The sequence below is a fragment of the Rattus rattus genome, chromosome 5 (assembly GCF_011064425.1).
Source record: "Rattus rattus isolate New Zealand chromosome 5, Rrattus_CSIRO_v1, whole genome shotgun sequence".
Classification (NCBI taxonomy): Eukaryota; Metazoa; Chordata; class Mammalia; order Rodentia; family Muridae; genus Rattus; species Rattus rattus.
In genome coordinates this window covers 46,308,077-46,321,544 of record NC_046158.1, presented here as the reverse complement: position 1 = coordinate 46,321,544, position 13,468 = coordinate 46,308,077, and the positions used below count along the sequence as shown (strand labels likewise).

Here is a 13,468-nt window from a genome sequence, read left to right as displayed (position 1 = left end):
CCCTACCTGTTTCAAGAACCGGACTCCGTAGCTAAATACATAGAGGTAAAAGGAAAATCTCCACCTGTAGAAGTTAAAGAAATTAAGACATTCAGTTAATATATTTTGTGGTATATTTGAGATGTGTAAAGAAATTAACAACTCACTGGAATTTGAGATCAAGCAGGACAAAAAAAGAAAACAAGACAGAATTAATTAGAAAATTAACTAATAAACAGACGGGAGTAATTCCAAAAAGCTCCCAATGAGACTGGAAAGCAGTGACCAACCCTCACGGGAAGTCCCTCCTGTGAGTGCTGCTGGCTTGCTCACACAACGTGCACAGCAAAAACGGACGTCACCCACATCCCTGGTCAGCTTTCCTGGTAGTTATGCCTGAGTGTCTGTGCATTTCTTTGCATCTGGTATACAGATTCTCTGCCAGAACCTAAAACCAGGGCTGCCTCCCTGGACACGGGACGCAGGGTTCATGCTCATGTCATGCTGGGCGGCACCACACCGAATCCCAAATAAGTGTTGAACAGAGCCCTCCATTTATCTTGAGTGAACCTTGCAGCTTGTTGTTTAGTTCTGGTACAGACCACAGAATCTTTTCACTTTGGACAAATCTGTCAATATCCTTTGACCTCAATCCTCTCTCTGTAAGGTGGTAGCCTTTTCCAATAATGGTAATCCAAGGACTTGGTCCACTTTAGAGTAACGTTTGTTTTAGTCCCTTTCTCTTCCCATTATACTGAACCAGTACACTGCAAGAATTTGCTTTACTTTTCTGGCCTCTGGAGAATTTGCAACCGTCCTAGTAAATGATTTATAACAGCTGTTTCAATTCTGACTATTGTTAGTAGGCAATGATCAGACAGCTTTTATGTATAATAAAACTTTTATGGGAGTCATTGCAATTCTTACTGTCACTTACACATCTGCATTTTACCCCATCACCAGCATGACCCAGTTTTCATAAGACACGGGTTCTATTACAGGAGCACTGATGCTTACCTATTTGAATAACAAGTTCCAATGAATATTTACAAGGCCGATTTTTTATTTCCACAAAATATCTGCAGGGAGCAAAAATTGCAAGCCTTTTGATACATGGAAGAAAATTATTTATGGAGTTCCATACGGGCTGCCATTTTTAAATGCTTGCTGCAAGCCTGTTTAGTGTCCTCCAGACTTTCACTAAAATATCTCAGGGTAGACGTAAGGAAAGGTGCACATAACCACAACCAGGAAGACACGAGGTTTAGTCTCCTTCTAGGAGCAGGGAAGGATTCTTATGATAGTAAGAGAATAAAATTAGATTTAAAACACGCACACGCACACACTTGCACACTACACATATACACAGAGGCACATACACATGCACACATCTTTTAAATGAACAGAGGTAACATTAAACAAATTATGGGCCTTAAAAGAAGCAGGAAAGTCATCCTCCTCCGTCCCCCCTTCCCTTCCCTTCCCTCCCCTCCCCTCCCCTCCTTCCCTCCCTCCCTCCCCACCACCTCCTACGTATTCTCCCTCTCTACACTCTTAGCAGCCTTTCCCAGAATCCTAACCCTTGCTTTTTGAGACATCAGGAAAATCCCCCAAGTTCAGTTAGTGATCGCTGTCACAACTATAAAGAAGGAGAAATACTTTGCTTGGTGTTTCAGATCCAGAAAAGGTTTCAAGACAAGATGATCTTTGAAAATGTTGCACCTTGGGGTGGGGTGGGGGTGGAGCTCTTCCACAGCTCATACACAAAGCAACAGAGAACAACAAGGCACTGGAGATAGCTTGTTTGAAAATCTTCTCGCCCGCTGAAAACAGGTCATAATCTACAAATGTCGATTTGCTATTAGGTCAGAGACCTCAGAGACAACGTTTACGGAGAAATAAAAAGACAGAGAGCAGGACCAAAGGCATCTTCCCTGTGAACAGATCTGAAGGGATCATTTGCAATCCAGCAATAGAAGTAGCTGAACACTGGCATGGATCTATCAACTGGTCTGAGTGTAGCAAGCAAAGAGCACACTAACAATCACGGAATAAATACTCCAAGGAGATTTCCTACAGGGATCTGAAGTCACTTTTTTGGAAAATATTTGGCATCCTCAATGTGATTCCAAAAAAAAAAAAGGCCAGGACTACAAAAACCATAAGACAAAGGCATAAACCAATTCTTAAAAACTGCTGGAGTGAAAGTAGATTTTTAGATACTTTCTAAAGAACAGTTGTATGGATTCTGAAAACTGAATTATTACATGCATGGGGTTGTATGGATTCTGAAAACTGAATTATTACATGCATGGGGAGAGAGAGGAAGGACATGAAGTTGTGTAAGTGCTGGGGAGGAGCTGGGGGAAAGAATAGAATCAAAATATACTGTATGAAAAAAGGTCAATTAATTAATTAAAAAAAAGACAATGCACACAGAGGAAATCCAGTCGCGGAAACAGATGGTAAGCAATCCCAAGAGAACAAGACTTTAAAGCTCGATAAAACAGACTGCAGGGCTGGGTTTGGAAAAGTAACCTAATTATAACCGTTTCTAAGGAACTGCTAGTGAAGAGTTGATAGAAGTAATCATCAAAGACACATTTGAAAAGAAAAGTGCTTTAAAAAAAAAATCCAAGAATCAAATCATGTTCTAAACAATACCAATTCAAAGCCACATTCAGACGGAAATTTTGAATCCTAGAGTAAAAATGAAATAGAATCCTTCTGTATTCAGGCAAGAAAACAAAACATGTCAACCCACAAATCAAATAAAAGTGACACCATTGGCGGGGACAAATTTCTACAGTCTAACTTCTCATTTATACCAGCACAAAATGGGAACCCTTGACCAAAGAAAGTCTTAGCCAGAAACTGCCCCTGTCATTGGTAAGGGAACTCAAAACATATTCTCATATTCAGAAGTTCTGCAACTGTGCTACTCCATAACCTTTGTTAAGTGGTGTGTTGTTCTGTGTGTAAAATATACACACCCACAAAGAAAAATAAGAATCTCCTTTACAATAGTTATTGTATCTTAACAAATGTATCTACAGCTAAATAAAATACATTATTGAAAAATTTTTAAAAGATTTTATTTATTGTATATGAGTACACTGTAGCTGTCTTCAGACACACCAGAAGAGGGCATCAGAACCCATTACAGATGGTTGTGAGCCACCATGTGGTTGCTGGGATTTGAACTCAGGACCTCAGGAAGAGCAGTCGGTGCTCTTAACCACTGAGCCATCTCTCCAGCCCCCAGAAATTTTTTTTAAAAAAGTAACTCAGGTCAATTTCAACCACAGAGATACAAAATATGAGAACTTAAAGAATTTAATTTTAGGATAAAATAGGCTGCATAAACTTGGAAATATACTTAATTTCCCTAAATTTCATTGTCTAATTAAAGCTATTGTCATTAAGGGACAATATAAAATATTTAACAGTAATCAAGGGATAAATTCTGAGATTATATTAGCAAAAACAAGAATGAAGAAGGGAAACATTAAATTCATTGTTATAGACACTACTGTTTTGATAATAAGAGATATGCAACTAATAATATTTATAAAATTTTAAGGGATGAATCCTCCTTGAAAATTACCTCAGTGTCTTTACTTATGCACAGCTAAAATAGCAGAGGCTGGATTCTTTTTCTTTTTTTAAACAAAGCAAGAGCTCCCAAAGAAAAGGAAGCTGGATTGAGGCTGGGCACCTCTTCCTCACTGTGTAGCCCAAGGAGAAAAGAGAAGGGCGCCAGACTGAACCACTGTCTGGACCCCACACTTTGAACGAAGCACATCGACACTTAGACCCCACTCTTTCCCCCCTTTTTTTTTTTTTCCTGGAGCTGGGGCCCGAACCCAGGGCCTTGCACTTGCTAAGCAAGCGCTCTACCACTGAGCTAAATCCCCAACCCCTAGACCCCACTCTTAACCCTCTACTGGGACCTGATATTGGCAGCAGAGGCTTTGGCATCAGGACGCAGTTGGCAAGGACAAAACAAGGGCATAGGCCCAGCCTGGCCCTCAGAGGCTTCTCTCAGATTTTTCAGAATTAGAGCACACTTCAGTGCACAGAGAAGGGACAAAACCACAGGAGAGAGGCATGAATCAGAAAGGGAGGAGGCAGGATTGAGAGACAGCCTGGGATTGCCTCTTTGGGGTGACTATACACACTTCATTCTAGCTAATGAACATGGTGATACTTTTCCTCCTCCTTTAAGCCATAATCGTATGCCTTCTCCTTTATCCAAACCAACTTTTCGTAATCTTTCTAAACTTCCTTCTGGTCTCTACCTACTAAGTGTTTTGTTCCCTTAAAATATTGACTTAACACTATTATATCCTTTAACTGTCTAATGACTGACTGGATCTTTGGGTTCTGAGTGAGAATTTTGTTATCTTAAATCTGCCCAGGACTCCTCTTTAGCAGCTGTCCTCACACACTTGGATGGGACACAGTTCCCGTAATTCTCATACAGTCTCCGACTGATCTGGAAATGAAGACAGTAGGAAGTACTTCTACCAACTGGAATGGGGAGAAAATGAGAAAAGAGTCAGAAGTCAATGGACAGACACATGACATGTGGCACGCACTAAATAATAGCTCTCAATGCTCACTTTTGTTAGCAGTTACTATGTGCCATGCGTGTAATTAACTTTCATGACTAACCAGGTCCCAGTGCCAATGGCTACATATACTCCCTCATCAGAATATGGCTCCCAGCAGATATGTCATATCACATGAAGAGATGGGGGGTGGGGGGACGACGACAGAGGAAGCTTGCATTTTAATGGAAATGAGTTTGTTGCCTTTTTATTAAATTTATGTACCCAGATCTCTCTGACGTTGTTTCTCCTTCTTTGTAGTTTTTATGGGCACTTGCTATTCAATGTTACAAAGGCACTTGCAATTGCGACTACACTGTATCCATACATCTTACAAACAGCTCCAGGGCTGTTGAGGAAGGCGGTCAGTGAGAGCGAGATGCCAGGACCTGTGGCCTTTCCAACAAGAATGGCCTGTGAATGCATGGGCTTCTGAGGATGTCATTTACATAAGGAGTTGGGGATGCCCAGGACTTCAGAGGTAAAAACGCTCCTGTTTCCTAATGATCTAAGGAGTCCTGCCCAGTTTTCAGAAAAATGATCACTGGGGAGAGCAAATCAAAGAAATTTTGTTGGTAATTGTGCAAATGACCAGATTCACTAAATGACAAGAATATCACATGTCAGAATATTTACAGTCCTTCTTTCAGGACTTAATTCAAAGACTTAATCCTTGACAGATTATCGCTCCAAAACTAAGGCTTTACTATTCAATCTTCTATCTGCGCTTCTAGCTTATACCAAAAAGTGATTTCTACTTCACGGTCAGCCTGCTTTAATGTCTCTTAACTGCCTGAATGAACGGATCTCCCTGTCTCAGATGTGAAAATGTTGGTAAGGTCACCCATGGCACCACAGCCTGTCCCTCCTGCAGGTGAGCTGGGCAAGGGACCGGGCAGTGAGGCAGATATGAAACGCAGAGAACAGCCCAAGGCTATGAATTCCAGTGTCCAAATCTTCTGAAGACTCTGGGAGTAACGCAGATCAGGGCAACAGGCAGGATTACAGTGGCTCCCAGCACAGGGAAAGGGGACTCCTGCTAACCAGAGAAGTCTCTACTCCAAATTATAGAGTAGTGAGGAAGGAATTGACAGAGATGGGGGCAGAGGGTGGGCCTGGTGTCATCTGAAACCTGATACAGTATTTTAATACATATCCTTTTGAATTAGAAGGACAAAAAGGCATATAAATGAGTAATGAAAGGGGATCATTATTGTAAAATACCCATTATATTACGAAACTTTTCGTTATAATCTTTTTCAAGTACCTTTACATTCTGAGCCACCAGTCCCAATAGTCGTTTTCTTACGTCTCTCGTTCTTGTTCTCTCTTGTTTTCTCTCTCCTTCCCTCCCTTCCCTCACCCAGTCTCCATCTTAGTCCCTCCCCTCAGTGCTTACATCTATATTAAAAACATTAAAAGCCTTTTCTTTCGTATTGCTGTTTTTAAAGAAAATCGTTAAAATATAATTACAGCATTTTCCCTCTCCCTCTATGTAGAAGTAACATTTTTATTTTCCTAACATAATTATTCCAGTGACTTGCTCCCTCCGTCTGCTAACCTAGGCCTGGTCCTGGAAGATTCTAGCCTCGGTACACTCTTACCTAGGACTAGAATGTTCTCAGCCTCCGAGACTTGCTGGTGAGTAAGTCCACCCCTTCCTACTTCTTTCTGGTTCTGGCTGGCTGACTCAATTCAGCTGTCCTGGCTCAAACTCCTCTCCAAGCTGACTGACTCAATCTGCTTGTCTCTCAACCTCTCACTCTTTGCTCTGCTTGGCCTCACACTAACCCTGACAATCTGTTCTAATCTTCTGGCTGCTTCTCATCCTCTGGCTCATTCTGTCTTCATCTAGGTCTATCTTGTTCTTTCTTTGCAACTTGTCTCTGTACAGCTGTCCTGGTAAAACTGCCCTCTCTCTTTTCTCCCCCTGTGTTGCTCCCCATTGAGTAGCCTCTTTGTCCTCTGTGTTCTTGTGAGAGTTGGGCATATCCCATTCTGTAATGTCTCTCCCTGATTTACCACTTTGTCTTCCACTCAATTAGACACCACTGTCAAACATGGGAGCTTACGTCTATAAACTAACTTTACCTTCACTGTTTGGGATCAAAGGTTTGTGTTCATGGCTACGCCAACACTACAACTATAAACAAATTTTTCAAACAGTATCAGTGATCACAGTGTGATCAAATATCCTGAAATACCTCTTCTTTATGCCCCTCCAACATCTGTCCATTTCCTGACTTCCTCCCAAATCCACACCTTCCTCTTCCTCAACCACTGTTGTTGTATATACATATAAATAAACAAACATAGAAACATAATCTGCTGAAAATATCATCCTGAGTGAGCTAACCCAATCGCAGAAAAACACACATGGTATGCACTCAGTGATAAGTGGATATTAGCCCAAATGCTTGAATTACCCTAGATGCACAGAACACATGAAACTCAAGAAGGATGACCAAAATGCAAATGCTTCACTCCTTCTTTATAAGGGGAACAAGAAAACCCTTGGGAGGCAAAGTTTAGAACAGAGACTGAAGGAACACCCATTCAGAGCCTGCCCCACATGTGGCCCATACATATACAGTCACCAAACTAGATAAGATGGATGAAGCAAAGAAGTGCAGGCCGACAGGAACCGGATGTAGATCTCTCCTGAGAGACGCAGCCAGAATACAGCAAATACATAGGCGAATGCCATCATTAAACCACTGAACTGAGAACGGGACCCCCGTTGAAGGAATCTTAGAAAGGACTGGAAGAGCTTGAAGAGGCTTGAGACCCCATATGAACAGCAATACCAACCAACCAGAGCTTCCAGGGACTAAGCCACTAACCAAAGACTACATGGACTGACCCTGGGCTCCAACCTCATAGGTAGCAATGAATAGCCTAGTGAGAGCACCAGTGGAAGGGGAAGCCCTTGGTCCTGCCAAGACTGAACACCCACTGAACATGATGGTTGGGGGAGGACATTGATGGAGGGAGGATGGGGAGGGGAATACCCATAGAGAAGGGGAGGGGGAGGGGCTAGGGGGATGTTGACCTGGAAACCGGGAAAGGGAATAACATTTGAAATGTAAATAAGAAATACCCAAGTTACTAAAGATAGAGGAAAAAAAGAAAGAAAGAAAGAAAGAAAGAAAGAAAGAAAGAAAGAAAGAAAGAAAGAAAGAAAGAAAGAAATAGAACCTGCTAAGCCTGTATGTTTCTAGGGCTGACTACTTGATATTGGACACCAACCAGGGCTTCATCCATGGGCCCTAGTTCCCCCTCTCTCAGCACAAGTGGGATTCTCCTATCTACCTTAGGATGTTAACTGTGTTAAAACTGCGCAGGTCTCAGTTAGGCAGACAGGTTGTTGAGATTACATGGGTATAGCTTCCCTATGGATCAAATTTTCTTCTTTTTTTAATCTAAAGTAGTATAAAGGAAGGAGTAATGATATAGGAAGCAAGTGTGTGCGTCCACAATCAGATAATTACAACCAGGGTTGTGATTCCTAAGAGAAGGACGCTAAAGACAACCAAAGGGTCAATTCCGACATTTATGGCACCCAAAGAGCAAATCCCACCTTTTATGTCCCTAATTTTGGTCTCCAACAGCCCATACTCTGTGTTTCCTTGAGCTCCATTTTGAAATTGTTTGAATCCTCCTTCCCCTATAGGGAGGCCTCTACAAGACTCTCAGTGCCCATACTACCCACCCCTGATCAGGAAGGTTTGCAGAATTATTTTCTGGTGCTATACATGCAATATTCTTTTATTTTGACATGATTCTATTTTTTGAAATTTAAATAAACCACTTCTTCCCTCCCTTCCAATCCCTCCCAGACAACCCACGTTGCTCTCTATCAAATTTATGGCTTCTTTTTCTTTCATTTCTGGTATTTCTAAATATGTACATCCAACCTGCTCAGCCTGTAGAAAGTTATCTGTATGTATATGTTATACATATGTGCATCACTTCGGAGCTGACCATTTGGTACTGGATAACCAATTAGGGGACTCTTCTCTGAGGAACACTATTTCCTCAGAGAAGAATGCATTTATTCTCGTATATTATTCCACTTGGCTGTACAGGAACTGCTCTGTAAGTTTGTTCTTTTCCCTTAGACAAATGAGGAAATGTGGCACAGGGGACAACCATGGCATGACTGAAGTAACATGGGAGCTAGGAACCAAACTCGAGTCTACAAGGTCTGATGTCAAAGCCTGCGTTTTCTAGTGCCCTCTACTATTCAGCAATGGACATGATCGCTAACACCGACCAATGAAGAATGGCTAAACAAGGGAGGTGTGGCCTTTGAAACAAGTACCAACATATGCTCAAGGCATCCTGGCGAGTGAAAGAAGTCAGCACGCAAGTCACATATTGGATGGTGTTGACTATATATACAATTCTCAGGAAAGCTAAATCTATGGAGAATATATAGATACTGGTTGCCTAAAGCTAGCAGTCAAAAATGACATGGAGTAATAGCAAGCAAGGACAATTTATATTTTCTGGGTTGTGTTCCAAAACTGGATGGTGATGTTGGTACGACACCGTCAATTTGCCAAAAGTCACTGAATTGTACTCTCAAAACAGATGGACTTCATGCTATGTAAATTATGTCTTAACAAGTAGGTTAAAATAAACAATCAAGCAGGTGAACTCCACTGCCTCTGCTTCTGGCTCTGTGCCCAAACTGGCTGTTCTTGTTGGATGCAGGTCTCCTACTCTGGATGGCCACAGTTGTCCTACTTGCTTCACTGGGGAATCACATCATGAGTCAGGCTCTGTCTGGATATTCTTTCTTCTCTGCCTTTAAAATACATTCCAAGGACCATTGGTTGGCGTTTTAATATTTTGCAGTAAATCTTTCACCTCTATTGAGGTAAAATTAAAAATTAAAAAATAAAATCAGATACTTGTACTGAAAACACCATTTATTTTTAAGAAAGAGAAAAGGAGTCGAATAAAAGAGTAAGAATAACTCTCCAAACTAAGAGAGAGATTGGGATCCGTGACCTTTTCCCTAGAGCAAAGTTTTCCCTTGAAGACTTATTAGGAAAAGTCAATTAGTAGATATTTTAAGATGAACAGACTAACAAGAAAAGAAATCAAAGGTATTAATGTAGTGTATGCTTATAATTACTTAAACTGAAACAACTGAAAATATAAAACTCATTGGTAGCTCAATTTGCAGTAGGCTAGATTTGATTGCTGCCCAGTTGCGTGCACACCAAGAGCACAACTCAGACATACACCCAGAGCTACACCCAGAGCTACCCAGAGCTACACCCGGAGCTACACCCGGAGCTACACCAGACTCAATAGAGTTTGCAAAAACAAACTTTACCATATCGATGTAGAATTAGGCCCTTGTAGTGTTGTGTTTCTGAAATGTGCACCCTTAAGTAAATACAACTTATAGCACAGAGCGCTTCCAACTTTTAAGTTGGAGGAGAAGTCAGGTTAACTTGTAAAGTCAGAAGAACCATATTAAGACTGGCTTCTATCATGTAAAAATACAGAAACTTTGTTATGGTTTCTTAGGAAGTGATGACTTTCTTATAAAATAGTTGTTCCTGACAGCTTGCTCGGTCTCTCTCTCTCTCTCTTTCTTTCTCTCTCTCTCTCCCTCCCTCCCTCCCTCCCTCTCTCCCTCCCCCTCCCCCCTCTCTTTCCTTCCTTGTCTTTTTTGTTTCTTTTTGCTTGCTTATTTAAAGACAGTGTCTCAGTTAAAGACTTAGTTAAAGAACTGCACTGTTGAGTAGAAAGGTTTATATACTCAGGGATTCTTTGTATGTAAGGGGGGGGAACAATTCGGCATGGGAATAAAGCATGACATATTTTATAAGGATAATTATAAAATACAAAAACGTGTTGAGAAAAAGGCAGAAGATATTGGTATTTTTCCCTCCTAAAGATGTCTGTGGTCCCAAATTATGAAAGAGAGATAAGACCTAGGATGTAGAAAAAGTTTGGACTAGTTGTAAATGGTTTGGGGAAGCTACAAAAAATTTTCAGAGAGGGACAAGATTTTCTAGTAGGAAGCAGGGAGATCCTTGGGCTCACAGATAAAAAGCACTAAGGGAACCTGGGAAGTTTACACACTGGGCTGCTCATTCAAGAGGAGGAAGGCATAACCTGTTACCTGCCCAGAAGGCTGGGAGCGGATGTGCATTCTGGCCTGGTAACCTTTGTGCTAACTGTGCTGTTGGCATCTGCACTGGACCCTTATCACGAAATTGTTTTTCCCTGTCCATCTCTACCACCCATCTTTATGGTAGGAGGCCATGTGCTTTACAATGACTTTGATGCAGTCACATGTGATCCTTACTTAGCTTACCTTGCCCTTCAAGGAGATCGATGCATGCTTTATTACATACAAGGGACTGAGTTAATTATTACCAGGAAAGTGTTCACCAAACCGTACTGTTCTTAAATATGCCTACAATATGACACTGAGTGTCAGACTTTGTTCTGTTCTGAGTCAAACTGCTTTCTTGCTTTCCACAAGCCATGGTGGCTACTGAGATCCCCACAATTTCTGGGACAGATGCACACAAATTCAAACTGCTTGGATTTTTTGTAGTTGCTGAACTGATAAAAGGGGACGCTGGCCCCTGAACAAACTGAGTTTCTGCATGCAAACTGGGAGGTTTTCCAATAAATAAAAAGACTTAGGGGTTCAAGTCCCAGTACTCAGAAAAAGGTAGATCTTTGTTTTTCCTTGTTAAAATTAGGAGCTTTGTCGATTATCAGTAATACTTTGGGTTCAGTTCTTAGCACTGGAAAAGTAAGCAACACAAAGTGAGGTTTTCTGGACCTGATCTTAAAGGAGGACAGTGATCTTCCAGCCACCCACACAGCTCTCTGGTGCAGACCTGTGATCTAGAGTCAAACATCTGCTTGCTTTGTCCTTAATTTCTTTGAGATTTCTTTTGTGTTGTTTTTGTAATGATTCTCTTTTGCCAAGTGCTTTAAGCTTTTGTATATTTTTACAAATTAGAAAAGAAATTCTTTTGATTTACTACTAACTTGGGATTTCAGAGGGTCCCAGAAGTCCAAAGGACATGTATATTATATATGTATTTGTGAACATGAATTTATGTTCCAAGGTTCTAAGATCTCCAGAATTCTGATGTATCTATTGATTTATATATTTGAATGTATGTTATCAGTTATAATTACTGTATAATATTACTATATGCTTCAAAAATAGACAAATTATTTTTTTCTGATTCCCTCAGAGAAAAAATAGAAATATGTAAAACTTGTGGTCTTGTCTCAAAACTACTATACAAAATGGCACTTACTTTGTTCGTGTGTGTGTGTGTGTGTGTGTGTGTGTGTGTGTGTGTGTGTTTTCTTTTTAACACTAACACCCCTCGTATTTCTACTATACTGATACATCAAAAGCCTTTGAGTTTCACTTCTGGTCTCAGACTCTCAATCAATAAAGTCCTGAGATTAAGATCTACAGACAGACTTGGATATGGCCTGTGGACTACAGCAAACACAACCACTCTACTGACCTGCTCATTTGTCCGTTCTTAATCTCACCCACAGTTCTGACCACAAGACTCTTTGCTCTTAGCTCTAATGGCTTCACTATCCTGACGGCCATAATTTGGGGATCAAGTGGGAGCATAATGCCAGCAATGGCAGCTCTGTTCTGTCCCCAAGAGATGCTCCTCCCCGAAAGCTAAAATTACAATCAGGACAGCCATAGGCAACCGGGATAGAATAGGAATCACATCCGAGAAGGAGGCTTTTCAAATATGGGTGGAGAGCCCCAGCTCGCTCCATTCTCAGTGTACCTTTTGGCCACATTTCACTTTCTGTTTCTCGGAATGAACCATAGGTAGCAAAGTCACCATGGTTTTACAAACACCACCAGGACATTCATAGATAAAGTCCAAGGAGAAACAGCTGAGAACGAAAGAAAGAATGAAAGAACTCTGAATTTCTTTTTTTCATTCAACAGAATTCAAGGTCACAGTCATGGTTCACTGTAACTAGCTAGTTTGGGGAAAAGTATATATTCATGAAATGGCAACTTATGGAATGGCATACATACAATGTGTTTTATGATGATTTATAGACTTCATTGTGTAGAAAAATATTAGTGAGCACCTATTAAGATCTATAGATAGACTTGGATATAGACTGTGGACTAAAGCAAACACAACCACTCTACTGACTTGCTCATTTGTCTGTGACTTATTAGTGACTGAGAGGTTGGGGCTGAAAATAAAGTGCTGTCTAAGCCCCAAACAGTGATCACCAAGGTAAAGCCCAACCTCCATTTCTCTTTGCCAGCACAACCAGCATCACTCTGGACTCAATTGGATCAGAGTTTCCCAGTCCTTGATGTCAGCTCCTAAGATTAATGAATTCACATGAACGCATATCTGTCAATCACACTGCTTCAGACACTTATCCTTATCTCTTCCATGGTAGCAAACAACCTGTGTGAACTAGTAGTTTAAATTCTGAATACCAGCACTGTATAATACCGATGCTTACCGTGGTTATTTGATGCTCCTTATATGACATCTGTCCATATAGGTAAATTGATCTGGGTGCCCTTAATTTGCTAAAATTACAAACACTGAAGTTACTCCTTCTAGCAATGAGGTAGTAACGACTTTCACACTTAGAAATCTAGTGATGGTTCTGAAGTTCTAAGTCCTATAGAAGGCACATGACTCATGTATGTTAGCTGCACTTAGAGATATATTTTTAAGGGAGTCTGTTTCTTAATTTTCCTAGAGTTTTTGATCTGAAAAAGAATGAAAGTCACAGTTCCCTTGAAGTTTAAAAATGAGAAGAACAAAAATGATGTTCAGCGCTCGTCCTGTACAAAACCCTTGACA

At 40.9% G+C, this 13,468-nt stretch overlaps 1 protein-coding gene across 2 annotated transcripts in view; it reads right to left on the bottom strand.

The window, feature by feature from the left end:
- Cers6 (ceramide synthase 6) overlaps positions 1-13,468 on the bottom strand; it is a 231,728-nt gene that overhangs the window by 101,792 nt on the left and 116,468 nt on the right. For both annotated transcript variants that reach the window (XM_032903424.1, XM_032903425.1), the window contains exon 4: positions 7-64. In XM_032903424.1, coding sequence (XP_032759315.1) covers positions 7-64 — 58 coding nt within the window. The remainder of the gene's footprint in view (positions 1-6; positions 65-13,468) is intronic.